At 43.3% G+C, this 20,274-nt stretch overlaps 1 protein-coding gene across 4 annotated transcripts in view; it reads right to left on the bottom strand.

Annotated features, from left to right (window-relative positions):
* The window catches only part of Usp43 (ubiquitin specific peptidase 43), a 45,510-nt gene that overhangs the window by 23,940 nt on the left and 1,296 nt on the right, over positions 1-20,274 (bottom strand). For all 4 annotated transcript variants that reach the window (XM_090351570.1, XM_090351569.1, XM_090351568.1 and 1 more), the window contains exons 2-5: positions 10,529-10,660; positions 6,393-6,499; positions 2,627-2,719; positions 334-469 (exon numbers count right to left, since the gene is read on the bottom strand). In XM_090351570.1, the coding sequence (XP_090207696.1) occupies positions 334-469; positions 2,627-2,719; positions 6,393-6,499; positions 10,529-10,660 (468 nt within the window). The remainder of the gene's footprint in view (positions 1-333; positions 470-2,626; positions 2,720-6,392; positions 6,500-10,528; positions 10,661-20,274) is intronic.

Below are 20,274 nucleotides of genomic sequence, written 5' to 3'. Positions count from 1 at the left end.
AACTGCTATACCATCTACATTTCAGAGTTGTTGTCACTAACTCAGCTCTAAATTCAAGTGAGGCACAACAGAGGTAGGCTAATGTTGGAATTCTTCTAATCATCACCACGGCCCTCTTAGAAGGCAAAGTGTCCTTCTGTGGTGACCCTGAGTAATTCAGGGAGAAGTTCCAGGCCTTGTCACCACTGATACCAGGGACTATTAATCAAACACAAGCCAGAGAGTCAGGCTGGAATCACCTGGGAAGAACACACTAGCTTAAGCAGCCAGTCCAGTCAGCATTCTACCACCCAGTAACCAACAGCCCTTCCCCCACCACCACCATTATCATACCTCATCTGTAGGGATGCCGCCTTCCTCAGCCACCATCTTCCTCAGGGTAGCCACTGTGCCAAGGATGGGCACAGCCAGGCCAACCCGCAGGAAACGCTGGCTCTTCGAGGGGAAGACCAAGGTGACACTCAAGAACCTGGAAAACAGGGAAGAGCCACATCCTTAAAGGACTGATGACCATGACATGAGTGTTCAGCAACCCCACTGACAATTACACTCATCACTAATTTGCTGACTTGGTCCCCACACTTGGGGTACACTGCCACTAGGTGGCAGTGGAGAGTCAGAATTTCCCAAACTGCTTTTGAGTTGCACCGGTATTTGAGAATCACCACATGCGGGAAGCCCGGGGTAAAATCGCAGCACCTAGAGGCTGAAACAGGAGAGGCCTATGTTGCCAGCCAGCCAGCCAGATAGCCAACCAGTTAGCCAGCCAGCTGGCCAGACCTTGTCTCATACACACGCACATGCACGCACACACACGCGCGCGCGCGCGCACACACACACACACACACACACACACACACACACACACACACAATGCATATCTCTTAAGACTCTTCAATAAACAATATTTAGTGGGGGGGGAAGCTTGAAAAACAAAACAAATTTTACTTTTTAAAGGTTGAAAAATCAACTAGCAAAACTGCTTTTATCGCTAGTACAAACCAATCCTATTGTTGTTTATACATATGTAATGCTGCATTGTTGTTTGAATTCAGGGTGCCATGCTTGCTGGGCAGGAGCTCAACCACTTGAGCCATGCCCTTATCTCAATTTTCTCTTTTTTTAAATGAAACTTTCCTTTGCCACTCTCTGTTTCTACTTTTCACCCTTGACAACCCTAAGGTCCATTCTTTGGAGAGGGTAGGCTGCTATTTCTGTTATATACTATACTATGATAATTGTACAACTGAGATCTGAACTCAGAAGTCTGCCCTATGGTCTGCTATGCTTCAAGACACTTAGGCCATGGGCTGGAAGTGTGGCCTCGTGGTAGAGTGGTTGCCTAGCATGCACGAAAGCCCTGGGTTGGATTCTGTGGTAACATATACATAGAAAAAGCTGGAAGTGGTGCTGTGGCTTTAAGTGGTAGACCACTAGCCTTAAGAAAGCTCAAGCACAGTGCCTAAGCCCTGAGTTCAAGGACAGGCAAAAAAGAAAGAAAGAAAGAAAGAAAGAAAGAAAGAAAGAAAGAAAGAAAGAAAGAAAGAAAGAAAGAAAGAAAGAAGGAAGCTTAGGCCAAGTGTCATATCTGTAACTCCAGCTCCTTGGGAGGCAGAAATGACAATCATGGTTTGGGACAGCCAGAGAAAACAGGAAAAAAAGAAAGAAGCTGGAAATAGTGGTACAGACCTGATTTTCCACTTATAGCAGGAGGTATAAACAGGGGGGAATCATGATCTAAGTTAGTCCAGGCAAAAAATAATGTCCTACCTAAAAAAAAAAAAAAAAAAACCCAGGGCCGAGAATTTGGCCTAGTGGTAGAATGCTTGCCTAACACACATGAAGACCCAGGTTCGATTCCTCAGAAAAAGCTGGAAATGGTGCTGTGGCTCAAGTGGTAGAGCTCTAGCCTTGAGAAAGCCCAAGGACAATGCTCAGACCCTGACTTCAAGCCCCAGGACTGGCAAAAAAAAAAAAAGTACATAAAAAGACTGGACACATAGCTTACGTGGTAGACAATGAGGCCCTGAGTTTAAAACCGCAGTACTGCTAAAAATAAATAAATAGGGAAGAGGTGGGTAGAAGAGATTGGATTAATTCAAGGAAGGCTTTATGGTTTCTGCTACATCCTACATATGGAACGTGTCAATAGGAGAGTGCGGAAAAAATAATTCTAAAGGAAGTAGGGATATAATAAAGAAATATCTCTATATCAATCCAGTGACACTACCCTGCGAAAATTCACTTACGTTCCATGCTTCTGACACTGACACTGGCTAGCTGCCTTGATGGCTACTGCTAATCTGAGCAGGCTACATTTCCTGCCTTATTTTTTTTTTTATTTTGCCAGTCCTGGGGCTTGAACTCAGGGCCTGGGCACTGTCCTTGGACACTTTTTGCTCAAGGCTAGCACTCTGCCACTTGAGCCACAGCACCACTTCTGGCTTTTTCTGTGTATGTGGTACCCAGGAATGGAACCTGGCCCCATTTCCTGCTTCTTATACAGCCAGCCTACTGACCTCCCACAGAGCCTGTCTGTCCATCTCTTTACTCCTTCAATAAATCAATCTTCCACACTTTCACAGTGAAATAAAAAAAGCTATTTTTTCTAGCAACACTTGTGTACCTCGTTTGGCGCAAGGGGATGGGAAGGGACACACACAAGAAGGGATCAAAGGTATTGCTCTGTTTCAGGCAGTGAGGACAAGTCAGAGAAGACCTGTGAAGACAAAGCAGAAAAGATATGATTATGCACAGCTCCCCAGAAAGTGAGATCTACATACAGAATTATCAGTGTTTCCTTTCCCCAAATTTCCACTCCTAGGTATGCTAAGAAGACAAAGATTCAGCTGGATGTTGCCTGTAATTTGAGCTTCTCAGGAGGCTGAGATCTGAGGATCATGGAAGATCGTGGTTTATTATTTTTTTTTAATCTCCAGGTTATCACCAAAAAACCAAAGTGAAGCTGTGACTCAAAGGGTAGAAAGCTAACCTTGAGCACAAATGCTCAGGGACAGTGCCCAGGCTCTGAGTTTAAGCCCTAGGACCAGTACCAATAAATAAATAAATAGCAAAATTTAAAAAAAAAAAAAAAACAGGTGTTCAACTGACATTCATATCAAGTGTTCCTAGCAACCTGTTTGCAAGACCCGGACAGAAATAACTCAACTGTCTATCGACAGCTAGTATTGTTCCCATTTTATAAAATGAGAGGCCTAAAGCTCAAGGAAGTAACTTGTGGCCAGGGCTCTTAAGTGACAGGGTGACATGTTCCCTGCCCACCATTTCATTGTCCCTGTGTCCTTCAGTATAAGTACAGCACAGATTATCCAGGGTAGAGGTAAGTTCCATCTCTCTGTACTCTCTTTCTTTCCTTTGCTTTACCCGGGAGCTCTGAAAGTGCAGACTGTACGTTCCACGTGAGTGCTCGGATTGTGTTTCCTTAATTACATATTCATCCAGGATAAAAGAGATTTCTGAATATCATGTTACTGTTCCAAAAAATCTGCATCCACTTCCCCAAAGACAAGTGCCCAAGCTTGGTGACAGGCTCTTCCCATAATCCAGTTGGCCTGACCAGAGTTGGGTAGCAGGAAAGTAGAGAGGGTGTCAGGACCAGGGCTGAGTCCCTGCTCCGGGGAAAAGATGGCCCTGCAGGCCTCTTTGTGTTAGAACTCTGCTGTGTGTAAGGGCACCAGAGCATCTGCACCCATCCCCACACGCCTGGACTGCTTCTCCACTTTCTCCTGAGCACCAGATAGGGATGCTAGATCCCAGGGGTCTGTTCCTGGCTACTAAACCCTGGGACACAAATTCTCCAAATGAATGTAATTTATCAGAAGATTAGTGATAGCCCTGTAATCCTAGCTACTCAGGAGGCTGAGATCTGAGGATCAAGGTTCAAAGCCAGCCTGGGCATAAAAGGACAAAGGATGTGAGACTCTTATCTCCAATTAACCTCTAAAAAATGGGAAGTAGGGCTTGGCTCAAGGGTAGGGTGGTAGCTTTGGGCTAAAAAACTCAGGGACAATGGCCAAGCCCAGGGTAGAGCAGTAGCCTTAGGAGCTGAAGAGCTCAGGGACAGTGCCTAGACCAAGTTCAAACCCCATAACCCACAAAAAAAAAGAGAAGATCAATGACAAGCCAGGCACTGGGGGCTCATGCCTGTAATCCTAGCTACCTGGGAGGCTGAGATCTGAGGATCATGGTTCCAAGCCAGCCCAAGGAGGAAAGTCCATGAGACTTATATGCAACAGAAAACCGGAAGTGAAACTGTGGCTCAAAGTGGTAGAGTCTTAAGCAACAGAGCTCAGGGAAAATGCCCAGGCCATGAGTTCAAGCCCACAACTGAGTAATGAGTTTAGGCCTCATGCCCACTAAGCAAGCAACCTCCACTGAGTTCTACCTCCAGTCCCCAAGAGCTTTATGTTCAAAATGCTTTCTGGTAGACTTGTCCTAGGGAGAATCACAGTGATACTTTGGTAAAAAGCAGTGTATCAGGACACAGCATTTGTGGGGAGTCCCCTGTTACCCTGTTTCCCTTCCACCTCCTATCTTAACTCACCACCTACCTCACCACCTCCCCAGGCATAAAAGTGGCTTTAAAAATGCATTTTTGTCTTTGGGAAATTTCCAAATCTCCATTTCACATTTATGCAAACAAATGATAGCACATTTTTTTTTGTTGACTTCTTCATTTTTTTTCCAGCCTACAAAGACTAAGCCAGATTGCATTTTTTTTCCTCCCTCATGAACTGGTCCAGGAATATGACCTTTATTTTAACCTCAAACCAAAGTCAAGTATCAAGAGATGTTTGGTCGAAGTAGGAATAGGGGAACATAAAGAATGAACTATACTGGGTGCCACTGGTTCATGCCTGTAATCCTAGCAACTCAGGAGGCTAAGATCTAAGGATCAAGGTTCAAAGCCAGCCCAGTCAGGAAAGTTCCTGAAAGTCTTATTTCTAATTAACCACCAGAACATGGGAGGCGGAGCTGTGGCTCAAAGTGGCAAAGCACTAGCCTTGAGCAAAAGAGCTTTGGGACAGCGCCCAGGCCTTGAGTTTAAGCCCCACAAACGTCCAAATAATAATAATAATAATAATAATAATAATAATCAGCTTAAAAGTGGCAGGCAGAATGGCAAAATGCCTGCTTAGCAATCTTGCAGCCCTTAGTTCAAATCCCAGAACTGGAGTGGGGGTTGGGGGAGAAAGGCTACAAAACAACTTCTGTTTCTTAAAGATGGAAAAATGAGGATGAGATGAATGTGACCAACCGATCCAAATGAGGATACTGGCAGCTTTGCTATTGCTGAAATCTCTGACATAGAGAGGCCCTGGGCTTAATCCCCAGCTCGGGGCTGGGGGTGGGGGTTGGGAGAGGTAGGAGAACCTCAGAACTCAGACACCTGTGACTTAAGCCATCATCACCTATCCACCCCCACTTCCATGAAGAAAGCTGCTACCATCCCCAGTGAGCCAAGGGGCAGCAGAGACCATTACTCAAGGGCACCAGCTTGGAGCTGCCAACACCCAGTGCATGAAACCTGAAACACCCAGGGTCAATAATGACACCTCTGCTTTGCCATGGACTTTCAACACAAAGCAGTATTTTTAGCCATGTCCAGTCCATTTTGAGCACTAACAACCTCCCCTCTTTCTCAACTTCCTACACCAGAGAAATCTCCAAGGGCACTACTAGCCCTTTATACCTGATCAGGGAACTCTACCCCAAGTCAAGGTACCTGCCATATGGATGTCAAAGCACTTCTAATTTTTCCCTCCAAAGTCTTTCATCAGTGACTTGTTTTTTTAAGGGGTGGGAGAATCTCAAACTGAGTTTTAAATTCAAAGCCTTATGTTTTCTAGGCAGGTCCTTTACTGTCCCAGCTATTTTTTGCAAAAAGCCTTCAAAATGGTAGCAAGCCTGAGTCCCTGAGTTCAATCCCTAGTACCAGAAGGAAAGAAAAGAAGGAAAGTCCCAGAAGACTATATGCTTATTTTTATTTTCATATCCTCATATTGTAAGAACTCTGACACTCAGAATGATTTGTTCCACTGAGCTGCCTGGCCACACAGGACACATCTACCCAGCTTTCAAAGAAGTTATTCTTTGAGGATCCTGACCTCCACATTCTTGCTCTGTAGGATTGCCTCCCATCACACCCCACCTTCAAGATTGAGGGGTGGAGGAGGAAGTAGAAGGCTCCAAAGCCAAGAAGAAAGCGAAAGAGAAATATTAAAAGTCAGAGCCAACCAGAATGGATGACTGGGTTTGTGAGGGGAGAGCGGAGGGTGCTCATAGGCCTTGTTGCTTTGTCATCAGAGGGTTAATGTTGAAGAGAGACAGGTGGAATCTTTAAGTGCCACATTCCAGGCCCATCCCCTCACCTGTACTGGGCCTGGAAATGACTCTGCACAAAGCTGGGGCCAAGGGAAAGCTGAGCAGGCGAGGAAGACAGGAGGCTCTCCGAGGCTCTGCGGCCTTCAGGCGGTGCCTGCAAAAAGAAAGCAAGGACAAGAAGCAGATGAGACCCCAGCCATATTACCTCTGGTTGCTCAGCTGCTTCCCTGTGGGCCCATAGCCTCCCCTTCTGAATTTCTGTGGAGCCTTGGCCTTGAAATGTTTCCTCCTTCTAACAGTGCCAGAATCACCCAGGAAAGAATGCCCAGGTGAAGCACTAAAGGCTCACTCCTGTAATCCTAGCTACTCTGGAAGTACAGATCTAAGGATTATGGTTTGAAGCCAGTCCAGGCAGGAAAGTTCACAAAACTATTTCTAATTAATCTCCCAAAAGCTGAAAGAAGAGCTGTGGCTCAAGTAGTAGAACACTATTCTTGAGCACAAAAGTTCAGCGACAGCACCCAGGCCCAGAGTTCAAGCTCCTCCCCTTCCCAGGACCAGTAAAACCCGAATAAATAAAAAATTGCAGCCCTTCCATATAGTAGGTGTTTCATGCGTGTTAGTTTGCTGGTCTTCGCTCCAGCCTCATGCCTATCTTTCTTCTGAAAAGTGTCATTTTCTGGAAAACAAACTACCAAGAAGATTGCTTTATGTGTTGGTGTTTACAAGGTCGTAAAAATACACCTTTTTGCAGGATGAAAACATTTGAAGATCGTTAAAGTAATGGAAAAGAAAGTGGTCCTTATGTGTTCTCTCCAAGTTACAAATAAATCTAGCTATATGGCTTTCCTCTGTCCTCAAAACAGAAATAACTTCAAAAAGAAAAATCTTTCAGAGTGGTGCTGAGAGCAGTAGCTTTCCTTCTCAGAAAGGGAAAAGGAAGTGTCATGCCAAATGATCCGAAGAGCTCTGACCTCCACCTACAAATGCACACTGCCAGGCCTCCAGAACCTGCCCAGTTTCCTGAGACCAAATTCTACTGGACATGAAATAGGACCCTATCTCAAAAATAAACCATGCAGGGGCTGGGAGTTTGGCCTAGTGGTAGAGTGCTTGCCTAGCATGCACAAAGACCCGGGTTCGATTCCTCAGTACCACATACATAGAAAAAAGCCAGAAGTGGTGCTGAGGCTCAAGTGGTAGAGCTCTAGCCTTGAGAAAGTCCAAGGACAGTGCTCAAGCCCTGAGCTCAAGCCCAGGACTGGCTAAATAAATAAATAAATAAACTATGCAAAGAAAGACTGGATATGTGGCTCAGCAGTAGAGCACCTGGCAAGGGTAACAAGGGTAAGGCTATGAGTTCAAACTTAGGCATTGCTGGGAGGAGGAAATAGACACCACACACACACACACACACACACACACACACACACACACACACATGCAGATTGAAACCTCTAAAAATGTGAGCCAAACTAAGCTTTCCTTTTGGAAAAATTGAATCATTTATCTCAAGTATTTTGTTACATTCCAGGAAGCTGACCAACACATCTACTCACTTTCCCAGCTTCCCAGCAGAAAGAACTCTCTGGTATAGAAGGAGAAGGGAGGCAAAAAAAAAAAAAACAAAAACCAGAATTAGAGACCTTTCCTGCACACTAATTAGCAACTGAAAAGGAGCAACTGAGAACACACAGACACAAAAATGTACAGCACCCCCCACCCCGCATACACTGAATTTTTTATTATTTTTTTTTTTTTGGCGGGTCATAGGACTTAAACTCTGGGTCTGGGCACTGTCCCTGATCTCTTCAGCTCAAGACTACTGCCCTACCCCTTGAACTACAGATCCACTTCCAATACACACTGAATTTTGAATAGGAGAATCCAAGTCCCATCCAAGTCCCAAGTAGCCTCTGACAATTTATTGAACCTACATCTTCATTAAGTCAAGAATGTAAGTTTTCCTAATTAATACTTAAGCATGACAAATACATAACTCACAAGTTTGAGTGTCCACTAATGTGTCAGATAGTGAAATAAATGATGGAAAGTACAAAGTTAGATGCTTGGCACCAAAATTTCAGTAAACATTTTGTGCGTGTATGTATTTATACATAGGCAGGAATATATGTATACATGTACAGAGTGCCAGACATTGTGGCACATATTTGTAATCTCAGCACATGCAGGGTAATGAGAAGACAATGTGGTTAAAGTCAACCTAGCATGTTCCTGGGCTATACAGCAAGTTCTTAGCCTGGCCGGTGAGACTGTCTAAAGAGAAAAAATGTATGTGTGTGTGTGTGTGTGTGTGTGTGTGTGTGTGTGTGTGTGTATATATAATTTCAATTTTCAAAATGTGTTCGCTTAAAGTTATAGACGTTATGGCATAAAGGACACACCTTTATCTACCTAGAATTGCAATCATTGGTGAAGCAAATAATTCTAATGCTATAAAAGAAGCCCCCTTGAGCCAGGCGCTGGTGGCTCATGCCTGTAAAATTCCTTGCTGCTCAGCAGGCTGAGATCTGAAGATTGTGGTTCAAAGCTAACCCAGGCAGGAAAATCTTTGAGACTCTTATCTCCACCAGAAAAATCAGAAGTGGTGTTGTGGCTCAAAGTGGTAGAGCTCTAATCATGAGCAAAAGGGCTCAGAGACAGCACCTAGGCTGGTCACAGAGTTCAAGCTCTGTGACAACCACAACAACAACAAAAAAAAAAAAAAAAAGAAAAGAAAAAGAAAAAGAAAAGCCCCTTTGGCCTTCAGTCACCAAAAGACCTGTAACCCAGGTCTCATTCTCTCAGTCCTATGTTCAGGGACTAATGCACAAACCAAGCTAGGATAATCAGGCCTCTTCCTGGGCCTTTTCTTGAATTCGAGGCTCTAAAAACCAGCTGCAAATTGCAGAAGGAACCTCCTGCTGCCATGCAGGCAGAGAGTCAGGGTGAGAATGACACCAGAAATAAGGGCTAAAAACTCCACGACATTGTGAGTCACTCCATCCAGCCCTATCTGAAGCTGCTTCAACCACTAGCCTCAAGAGATTATGAAAGCCCATTAATGCCTTTTCATTAAGTTGGATCAGTTAAATTTGTCACTTGCAACTAAAAAGGCCTTCATAAGATCAATAGGAAATTCACCTACAACCCACATCCCAGAGAAACCATGCTAATCTGAAAATGGTCCTTCCAGACTTAATGAGGTTTCACCATTGGTTTTTTTGTTTTTTTTTTTTTTTTGCCAGTCCTGGGCTTGAGCTCAGGGTCTGAGCACTGTCCTTGGACTTTCTCAAGGCTAGAGCTCTACCACTTGAGCCTCAGCACCACTTCCAGCTTTTTTCTATGTATGTGGTACCGAGGAATCGAACCCGGGTCTTCATGCACGCTAGGCAAGCACTTTAACCACTAGGCCAAACTCCCGGCCCCACATCATTGGTTTTTTGTTTTCACTTTTGTATGTACCAGTAAGCACACACCAAAGGACACAACTTTTTTTCATTGTTACTTCCTTAAGCAGGAGATAAAGCAATTATATTTAAGCATAAGTCATTATGGGTCTTTGTGTAGCCAAGTTGACAAAGAACATAGCTGATATAGGCATTAACTATGATAATTACAAAGACTAAATGGTTTCTTCATCCCCAAGGTCTTGGATTTCATCAGACCAGAAATGCTTGCCATTCAGGCTTATTTATATCTTGTTCGACATATTGTCCTGAATGTCATTTAAAAAAAAAAGGAAATGCTAGCATACACATGTAAAAGACATCCTACATCTTGGGGAAAAATAGCTCAGAATTGTTGCTGGGGGAGGGAAGAGGGCCACTAAGAAAGCAATGGTGGAATTGAATTAGGGGCTGTCTATAAATAATAAGAAATTGGCCCTCATGGCCTCAGATGGCCAGACTAATACCTAGAAGATATAACAGGGGACCAAAAAAGAATATTTTTTTTTCAGATTATGAGCCAAACAAAACCCTTTTCACTATTAGGGATTAGGGAAACAGAGAAATACAGGAAGAGGAAATGCCTCGCCTAAAACAAACAAAAGCTAAAAGAAGGAAGCAGGGAATACCACCACCTTGCATCCAGGAGCAAGCGGATACAGGAGTCCAGGACTTAAGTAAATATCCAAAGAAGAAACAATGCAATACAATGTGTTGCTTTGAGAGTGACCAACCTTCTCTGTCCCCAGCCCATGAGACGAGCCCTCCAGGTCCTCATGAACACGATCCAGCAGCCAGAGCAGGAATTCCAGGGCATCATGTTGGGAGTTGCCTTGGAACTGAGAGCCGTACTTGGAAACAGCATTCTGTAAGGGAAGAAATAAGCCCTGGGGTCACCTTGGCATGGAGACTCCTGAATGAATGTCCACATGCACTACGCCACCAGGGGTCATCCATCATTCAGCAGCACCCTGGGATGAGACAGCACAGCTGGAAATCCTCTTTTTGACTGACTCCTGTCCCCCATCTGAAATAAAGTTCCTCTGGATAGAAGACGCCTTTTTATCAGAAAGCTCAGTATTAGGTTCTATCCTTTGAAAACCCAGGGATTAGCTCTGTGCAATTTATTGGTACGAGGGGGGAAGTGGGGAATGAGCAGGCATGTACATAGCAGTAGTATGACTTGAACTCAAGGCCTGGGTGCTGTCCCTAAACTTTTTCTGCTCAAGGCTAGCACTCTAACATTTGAAACACAGCTCAACTTCCAGCTTTCTAGTGGTTTTAATTGGAGATAAGAGTTTCAAGGACTTCCCTGCACAGTCTGACCTTTGAACCATGATCCTCAGAGTGCAGCTTCCTAAGTAGCTAGGATAACAGGGATGAGTGACCAACACCAGGCCTCTGTTAAATATTTTGAAATTACTGACCATCTATCTTCCCTAAAGCTTGTGTTCTTTGATGGCTGGGGTCCCATGCTCATTGGCCCTTCCTCCCTCCAATGGTCTACATCCACACTATCATCTAGATTTACTTTCCCCGATATCTCCCTCTCTCCTTTCATTTATTCCCACAGCATCCACTCTTTCTTCTTTGAGAGTGGATCACACTTGTAGCAAAGTTGACTTCCTTAAATACAATATATGAAGCTCAATTCCAGTAATTTCATGTGTGAAAAAGTGTCAGAGTATGGCTGAGAAACAGTGGTTCACATCTTTAACACTAGTTACTGAGGAGGCTGGGATCTGAGGATGGAGGCTCAAAGCCAGCCCTGAGACTCTTATCTTCAATTAACCACCAAAACGAAATAGAACACAAGTGGAGCTATAGCTCAAGAGGAAGCTCTAGGGCTTCCTTGGAGGAAAATAAGGTAAAGACCACACCCAGGTCAAAAAGTAGCAGTGCAAACTTCCCTTTCTGTGGTTAGATCTGGAAATGGTGGAGCCAGGCTTTCATTCCCTTGATAAATCCCTACTGATTGTTCCTCCCTGCTGCCCTCCCCCTCCTCCCAACCACAAGTCAGGCACTGTTCTAGAGCCTGGAGTCCAAAAGTGAACAAAACAAGACTTTCCAGCTCCTTTTGTCCTGGCCTTTGCCAGGGTCCTTTCTAGGGAATTGTTTTCCTGGGTGTGTAAGGTCTCTGTGTCTGCATACACACAGACATGTGTTCACAGTCCACTGGTAGATGATAGTGTTACGCCTCCACCCTTAGACTACAGAGCAGGGCCTCCACTCCCAGGTGGCAGAGCCAGCCAGGCCTCCAGTCTCATCCCAGGCAGGTGTGTTCTCTGCTCATACAAGGCCAGATACCAGGATAACCCACATCATTATCAATCCAACCAAATAGCCTGAACAGGAAATTTTAGCTAAATTCCAAATCTAATTCATTGAAATGTTTCTGCATCTCCATACCAATCACGTTTCTTGGGATTTTTCCCCTAAACTTCTCTGCATTTTGACCCCCACATAGAAATTAAGAAAACATGGGAGGAAGTATATAGGTAGAATACTTGGCTTAGGATGTTCAAGGTCCTGGGTTTCATCCCCAGCACTGCCCACTTTATACCATCTCCAAGAAATAGAACAAGGGGTCGGGAGTTTGGCCTAGTGGTAGAGTGCTTGCCTAGCATGCACGAAGACCCAGGTTCGATTCCTCGGTACCCCACATACATAGCAAAAAGCTGGAAGTGGTGCTGAGGCTCAAGTGGTAGAGTGCTAGCCTTGAGAAAGTCCAAGGACAGTGCTCAAGCCCTGAGCTCAAGCCCAGGACTGGCAAAAAAAAGAAAAAAGAAAAAAAGGAATAGAACAAGCCAAGTGTCAAAGGTTCACACCTGGAATCCCAACTGTTCAGGAGGCTGAGATCTAAAGACTGAGATACAAAGTCAGCCTGGGTAGAAAAGTCCAAAAGAGGCCAGGAGCCGGTGGTTCACACCTGTAATTCTAGCTAGTCAGGAGGTTGAGATCTGAGGATCAAGGTTCAAAGCCAATCTGGGTAGGGAAGTCCATGAGACTCTTATGTCCAATTAACTACCAGAAAACCAGAAATAGAGCTGTGGCTCAAGTGGTAGAGCACTAGTCTTGAGCTCAGGGACAGAACCCAGGCCCAGAGTTCAAGCCCCATGTTTGACAAAGAAAGAGAGAGAGAGAGAGAGAGAGAGAGAGAGAGAGAGAGAGAGAGAGAGAGAGAGAGAGAGAGAGAGAGGACCTTTATCTCCAATTAACCACCAAAAAGACAGTAGTGGAGCCATGGCTCAAATAGTAGAGTGCTAGCCTTTAGCAGAAAAAAAAAGGGGGGGGTAAGTGACAGATACACAAGACAACAAACAGGTAAATAAAAATTTAAAAAGCAAAAGGACAGTGATCACACCCGGAATTCAAGCCTTAGTGCTGACAAAAAGAGAGAAAAGAAAAAGAAAAAGGTACATCCAGTTAACTTTCAATTTCAAATAAGCAATAATTGTTTTAATAGAAATATGCCCTCATGCAATATTTGGAATATAGTTATACTCAAAACATATTCATTATTTATCTACTTCTAATCAAGCAAATATTATTCTTTTTTGGTTAATAAATTACCAAGTTATATAAATCTATTACACAGAAGTGTGACTATAATTAATAATAGTGTATTATACAGTTGGAAATAGTAAAATTCAAAATCAGTCGAGACCTGCATTTTCTCTGACAACCCTACCAGCAAGCCATCCTCAAACCCATCTCCTAGTATTGATATTCTCTTCTGGATGAGCAGACAGTGTTCCTCCTATTGAGAAAATCTAAAACCAGCCCTCTCTCTGAATGCAGGTATCATCTCTCCCAATCTTCCTCCCATCAGCAGCTGCCAAATCAGTTGTCAAGCAGATTGGATTCTGGCTCCCAAAAGATCTCTCTCCTCCCCTACAGTTCATTCTAATTTACTGTTCAGTTCTAACTAAACCTGACCCAGAGAACCTGCACCTCGGAGGAGCCCACCCAGAGCATTTCTCCCTGCAGGCACAATGTGCATGGTAAACCAAACCAGCCGTTGCTCTGAATCCATGCTTACTCTCCAAATCATCTCCCCACAATCCAAACTCCTTCTCCATTCTGTCCTTAATCCACATCTTCTACCTGTCTCCTTTACAGGTTTCAAAGCTTCAAACAAACAAGCCACTGCCTGAACAGGCCTGCCTGCTTCTGTAGTGTACACCTGTACCTCCTTTCTCCCCTGCATGTGAAATTCAGTACCTTCCAGCTCATCATAAGAATCCTCTAAGATCAGTTCTCTTCTGGTTAGCCTGGCTACAAGATAGGACCTTAAAAATGTCCCTCCTAAGACAGTTTGGAGGTTTCTTCCCTACAATCCCGCCTTACCACTCCTGGGCATCCACCCTGAAGAGCATAACCCAGGATATGATAAGGACACCTTGCTCAATCATGTTTATCACTGTCCTGTTCACAATAGCCAAGTGATGAAAACAACCTAGATGCCCTAATGCAGATGAATGGATACAAAAATGTGATATATATATATATATATATATATATATATACAATGGAATTCTACTAGCCAACAGACAAGATAAAATAATGTCATTCACTGAGAAGTGGATGAAATTAGAGAGAATCATCTTAAATGACATAAGTCAAGACCAAAGGAACAATAGGCACACGATCTCCTTGATATGTGGATATTAGATCCAAACAGTACAAGAGCGATGACTCAATATTCAAGTATCCAAGGTTATGGACATGGTCTTGGAGATATAAACATAACTAGACATAAAAATCTATGGTGGGATATATACTCTATAGACATAATATTATATTATATAGATTGATATGTATCTATGACATACAAACCCTCAGCTTAATTTTAATTATGTTCTAAAATGTATGTGCCAGTGATTGCATATAGAGATTCCCTTCTTGAATACTTGTTTGCTAAACATGACATTTGAAATATGAGTAAAGGGCCCAGGGTTTGGCCTAGTGGTAGAGTGCTTGCCTAGCATGCACGAAGACCCAGGTTCGATTCCTCGGTACCACATACATAGAAAAAAGCCAGAAGTGGTACTGAGGCTCAAGTGGTAGAGCTCTAGCTTTGAGAAAGTCCAAGGACAGTGCTCAGGCCCTGAGCTCAAGCCCAGGACTGGAAAAAAAAAAAAACATCTGAAATATGATGTAAAAATCAGTGTTAATAAAAACAAAAAATGTCCCTCCTGGGAGGAGGCTAGTGACTTATGACTGTAAACTTAGCTACACAGGAGGCAGAGATCTTAGGATCATGGTTTGAAGCCAGCAAAGGCAGGAAAATCAGTGAGACTGTTATTTCCAATGAACCACTAAAAAACCAGAAGTAGGGCAGTGGATCAAAAGGGTAGAGTGCTCACTCCACCAATAAAATACAAAAAAAAAATTTTTTTTTTAATGTGTAGAGCACTAATCTTGAGCAAAAAAGCTCAGGGACCACATCCAAGTCCTGAGTTCAAGCCTCAAGATCAACCAAAAGAAAAAAAAAGGTCCCTCCTAGTAGAACCCCAGTGCCTCTCCCCTGTAATCCTAGTTATCCAGAAGGCAAGAGCAGAGGATCTCAGTTCAAAGCCAGCTCAGGCAGGAAAATCTGTGAGAGTCTTAACTCCAATTAACTACCAAAAAAAAGGGGGGGGGCCAGAAATGGAGCTGTGGCTCAAGTGATAGAGCACTAACTTTAAGCATAAGAAGTCAGGAACATCTCCAGTCCTTAAGTTCAAGCCCTAGAACAGGAATACCCACCTTCTAAGCTGAGCTTATGGAAAGTGACACACAAGCAAAAGTATTTCGACGTATCAAAATTATCAGGGGAAAATGGAATGTTATTAAATGCACTGATACTAGATGATCTTAAAAATTGTAGTTTAACATGCCTCTGAAATATAAGTATTTTTACTTTATGAGTGATTGTTGTCCTTAATGTACTATGTTATCTCTCATCTCTTTTGCTGTCCCTTGGTTATCTCATATTGTTACAGTATGTTACCTTGTTATCTGATATATTGTATACATGTTTATTTGGTTATTTGAAATAGGATAAGGAAGGGGGAAAACAAGATGAGGGCAGGGGTGGGGGGAGGGAAATGGGGACCAAAACATGAGAAAGGGTATCAATGTTTGTGAAGTAATGCACCTTCTATCTAGTGAATATAATATAATCCTTCTATTAATTACAATAAAAATATATGAAAAAATTGGGGGATGGGAGTTTGGCCTAGTGGTAGAGTGCTTGCTTAGCACACGCAAGGACCTGGTTTTGATTTTGCAGTACCACATACATAGAAAAAAGCCAGAAATGGTGCTGTGGCTCAAGTGGTAGAGCTCTAGCCTAGAGAAAGCCCAATGATAGTGCTCAAACCCTGAGTTTAAGCCCCAGGACTGACAAAAAAAAAAAAATTAGTTTAAGAACAGGGAGTATAGCTCAGATGCCAGCACAGGATCTGAGTTCAGATTTCATACCACCACATCCAACTCTAATTTGACTAGAGATCTCAAAAACTTTTCTTCCTGCCAGGTACCCGAGACTCATGCCTGTAATCCTAGAGCTCTGAGGATCGTGGGTCAAAGCTAGCCCAGGCAGGAAAGCCCATAAGACACATCTCCAATCAACCACCAGAAAACAATAAGTACAACTGTGGTAGAACCTTGAACCCTATCCTTGAGCAAAGGAACTTGGGAACAGTGCCCCAGGACCTGAGTTCAAGCCCCATGACTGACAAAACAAAACAAAACTTTGCTTCCCCAGGATGTCTTTGAACCATGATCCACTAAATCTCAGCCTTCCATGCAGCTAGGATTACAAGTGAGGCATGGTTCTATTTGTGCACAGAATGTTGTTTCTCTCTCAAACATTGATAATCTTAGCATATTTATATTACTAGTTATTTCATATTTCTGGATTTTTATAAGTGAATGTGTTTGTTTGTTTGGTTGGTTGGTTGGTTTACTGGTACCAGAGTTTGAACTTGGCCTCAGATTTGTTTATCTGGTGCTATACCATGAGCCATATCTTCCACCTAGTATTTTGCTGGTTGATAGAAGATGGTGTTTCTCAGCCTTTTCTACCAAGGCTAGCTTCAAACTTTGATCCTCCATGTTTCAGTCTCCTGTGTAGCTTGGATTACAGACGTAAGCCACCAGTACCCATGAAATCTAACTTTTAATATGTTCTAAATGATTGGTGCTTTTAACTTTCTAGCTTATATCTGACCTCATGAATCACAGAAATAATTCTAAAATACAGATTCCTAGAACCATTTTGCCTTTTTGTCTTATTCCATGCATTTTGCTCCATTTCTGTTTTATCTGAGCTCCTAAAACACAAGGCAGATGAAGAAGGAATCCTTAATTTTTTAAAAAAGCAATGCCTCTATCACGTCACTGTGGATCTAAATTTGATCTTATGCACATAAGCTAAGATAAATTCCAGATGGCTGAAACCCTTAATATAACCATTGAAAAACTATGGAAAGGACATAAAACAGAGTATTTATCAAAAGATCTGACATAAATAAGTCTAAGGCTTCTAAAATTGGGGAAAAGGAGATGATCTGGAGAAAATATTTGTAGCAATTAGAGCAAAGGTTGAGAGAGTTAAGAGAAAAAAAAACACAAAGGAATACTAAGACAAAAGTAGATCCATATTTGGGAGGCTGAGCCTTGAGTCCAAGGTTAGCCTGGCATACATAGAGAAACAGAAAGTGAGCAAGGAAGGAAGAAAGGAAGGAAGGAAAACAAATAGATAAATAACAGAGTGGACACACAAACAACATGAAGAGCAAACTAGACCAAAAAAAGAGAAAAGGAAAAAATATTTTTTGCTCCTAATCAAAGAAATAAAAAAAAAGGGGGTGGGTAAAAGGAGACCAAGACATGAGAAAGGGTATCAATGTTTGTGAAGTAATGTACCTTCTATCTGGTGAATATAATGTAACCCTTCTATTAATTACAATAAAAATATATGAAAAAAATAAAAAAGCAAGGTTTGATTTCTTTTTGTTCAGTAAGTCACAGAGATCTATTACACAGCATGGTGACCATAATGAATAGTGTATTATATATTTGAAAATTGAAAGGAAAATAGGCCTTAAGTGTTCTCATCACACACAAAAATGTTAAGTATGAGAGTTTGGTGACATTAACTAGCTTGAATTAATCATTTCACCCTGGATACATATATCAAAAATCATTCTATTAATTGTAAATATTCACGTTGGGATGGGGCTTGGGGTCTGAAGTCAATGTCTCACACTTGCTGGCTACTAGGAAGGCTCTCTATTGCTGAGTCACACTTCCTAGTCCTGGTATGGTTCGCGCGCGCGCGCGCGTGTGTGTGTGTGTGTGTGTGTGTGTGTGTGTGTGTGTGTGTGTGTTTTAGCATACATGAACTATACAAGAAGGAAATTCATTGTGACAGTTTTACACATATATACAATGTCTTCTAATCAACCCCAACTCCCTCCAGCCCCAAGCCCTGGTGCTGGTCATTATTTAAAAAATAAATAAATAAATAGGATGTGGCTTCCAAGCCTAGACCACAATGCAATTACTGTAAGTATTCTGTTGTAGCTGAGACAACAGGCTCCAGCCACCGTGTCCAGTCTTCTTCCTATGAGATGGTATCTCATGAACTTTTCTGCCAAGGCTCACCTGGAGCCCTGACCTCCCAACCTCCCACATAGTTTAGGATTACAGGTACATGCCACTTGACCCAGCTATGGTTTGGGAAGGGGGTCTCAAGAATTTATCTGCCTAGGTTCAGATCTCAGCCTCCCAAGTACCTAGGATTACAGACCTGAGCCACTGGTGCCTAGCTAATTCTGCTTTTACTACTCAAGGATAAGAACGGCCATTAAAATACTTGGCAGGACTCTCAGCTCCACCCAACCTCAGTGATTAGCACTTTCCATTCCCAGGACTGGGAAAGCACTTTCCCTTTTTCCTCCCCCAGAATTGACACCTTGTCCTTCAAACCCAACACAATAGCTGGGTGCCTCCTCCAGGAAGACTAAGCCATCAAAACCCACCCCCACAGGGTGTGGTGGCCTGTAATCCTAGCTACTCAGGAGGCGGAGATCTGAGGATCAAGGTTCAAAGCCAGCCCAAGCACAAAAGGACCTGAAACTCTTATCTCCAATTAACCCCTAGAAAAAAGGAAGTGGGACTTGGCTCAAGGGTAGGGTAGTAGCAATTGAGCTGAAGAGCTCAGGCACACTGCCCAGGCCCTGGGGAAGGGTGGGGGCCTTGAGCTGAAGAGCTCCAGGATAGCACCCAGGCCCAAGACCCACAAAAACAACAACAAAAAAAACACCCCCCTCTCACTAACTGTCATAACCCTTTGCATTTTTCCTTTCTCTGCAAGCCACGAATTCGAGTCCTGTGTCTGCAAGGATTATTTTCATGAGCATACTCACTTCTCCCCGGGCACAGTAAACTCTGAGACAGCAGCTCAGGATCTGGATTTGAAGTTGTCTTACATCCCACATCCCCAGCAGTAGTCTCCACAGTTGATAAGAATGTGTGGTTTGGAGGTGTGTTTACACATGAGTAAAATAAGAGGGCCCACTCAGATCTCAATCCCTAAGGCTTAAAGACCCAGAGTGTGGAATCACCCTCCCAACCTTTCAAGTCCAATTACCTCAAAATCCCAGGAAACCCCAGATGCTATCTGCCTCATTAACATATTAAAAACAACTCAATTACCCGTCAATTCCCTAGGGCTAAACAAGGAGCTCTCAAACTCTAGGGATTTGACAGCTAGAAAGGGATAGGAAATCCCGGTGAGTCACTCATTGACTGATTACTAATTTGAGGGTTGTTTTCTTTCCCCCCCCCCTCAACTACTCAGCTCTCTCCAAGCTGTAGTAACTGGGTGGGAATGCATTTGTCAAGAGAAAACTCAGAAATTACCTCCCACCCTCCACTGTCTCTGCAGGTGAAGAGATCTAATAAAAGACCAATAAGTTCCTGTTCTACAGCAAAATTTAGTAACTGGCTCAAAAAAATCACAATGCCCCCAGAGACCTTGCTCTTAACCATTGCACTACTCTGCCTCCCCTATTTAAAAAGAAACCAGTGGGTAAGAGAGACATTAATGACGCCCAGTGAATCTGTGCTAGACAGGGATGTCTCCCTAAGCGGAGGGCTAGAGTGTGTTTGGCATCCTTGCAGGTCACATGGTAAAGACTGCTTTCTTGGGCTGAAACTCAAGAGCAGAGATGCTTGTGGAATGAGCACTGACAGGTTCCCTTCCCCTTCCACTCCCTCCCCCACCCCCAACAATTTCGCATTGGTGGGGAATTTCAGCACTCTGTCCAAAGCTGCGGTTTTTCAGCAGGAAACAAGTCCTGTGCATCAAGAACCAGGAACACTTTCATCCACCTGGGCCCCTGAACGAACACACGAACACACACACACACACACACACACACACACACACACACACTTCAACCTGGGATACAATAATAACACC

Source organism: Megascapheus bottae, chromosome 17, assembly GCF_031878675.1.
Source record: "Megascapheus bottae isolate mThoBot1 chromosome 17, mThoBot2.hap1, whole genome shotgun sequence".
In the NCBI taxonomy this organism is placed as follows: domain Eukaryota; kingdom Metazoa; phylum Chordata; class Mammalia; order Rodentia; family Geomyidae; genus Megascapheus; species Megascapheus bottae.
The sequence above is the reverse complement of the archived record's forward strand: the minus strand, read 5'-3'. Positions and strand labels throughout refer to the sequence as shown.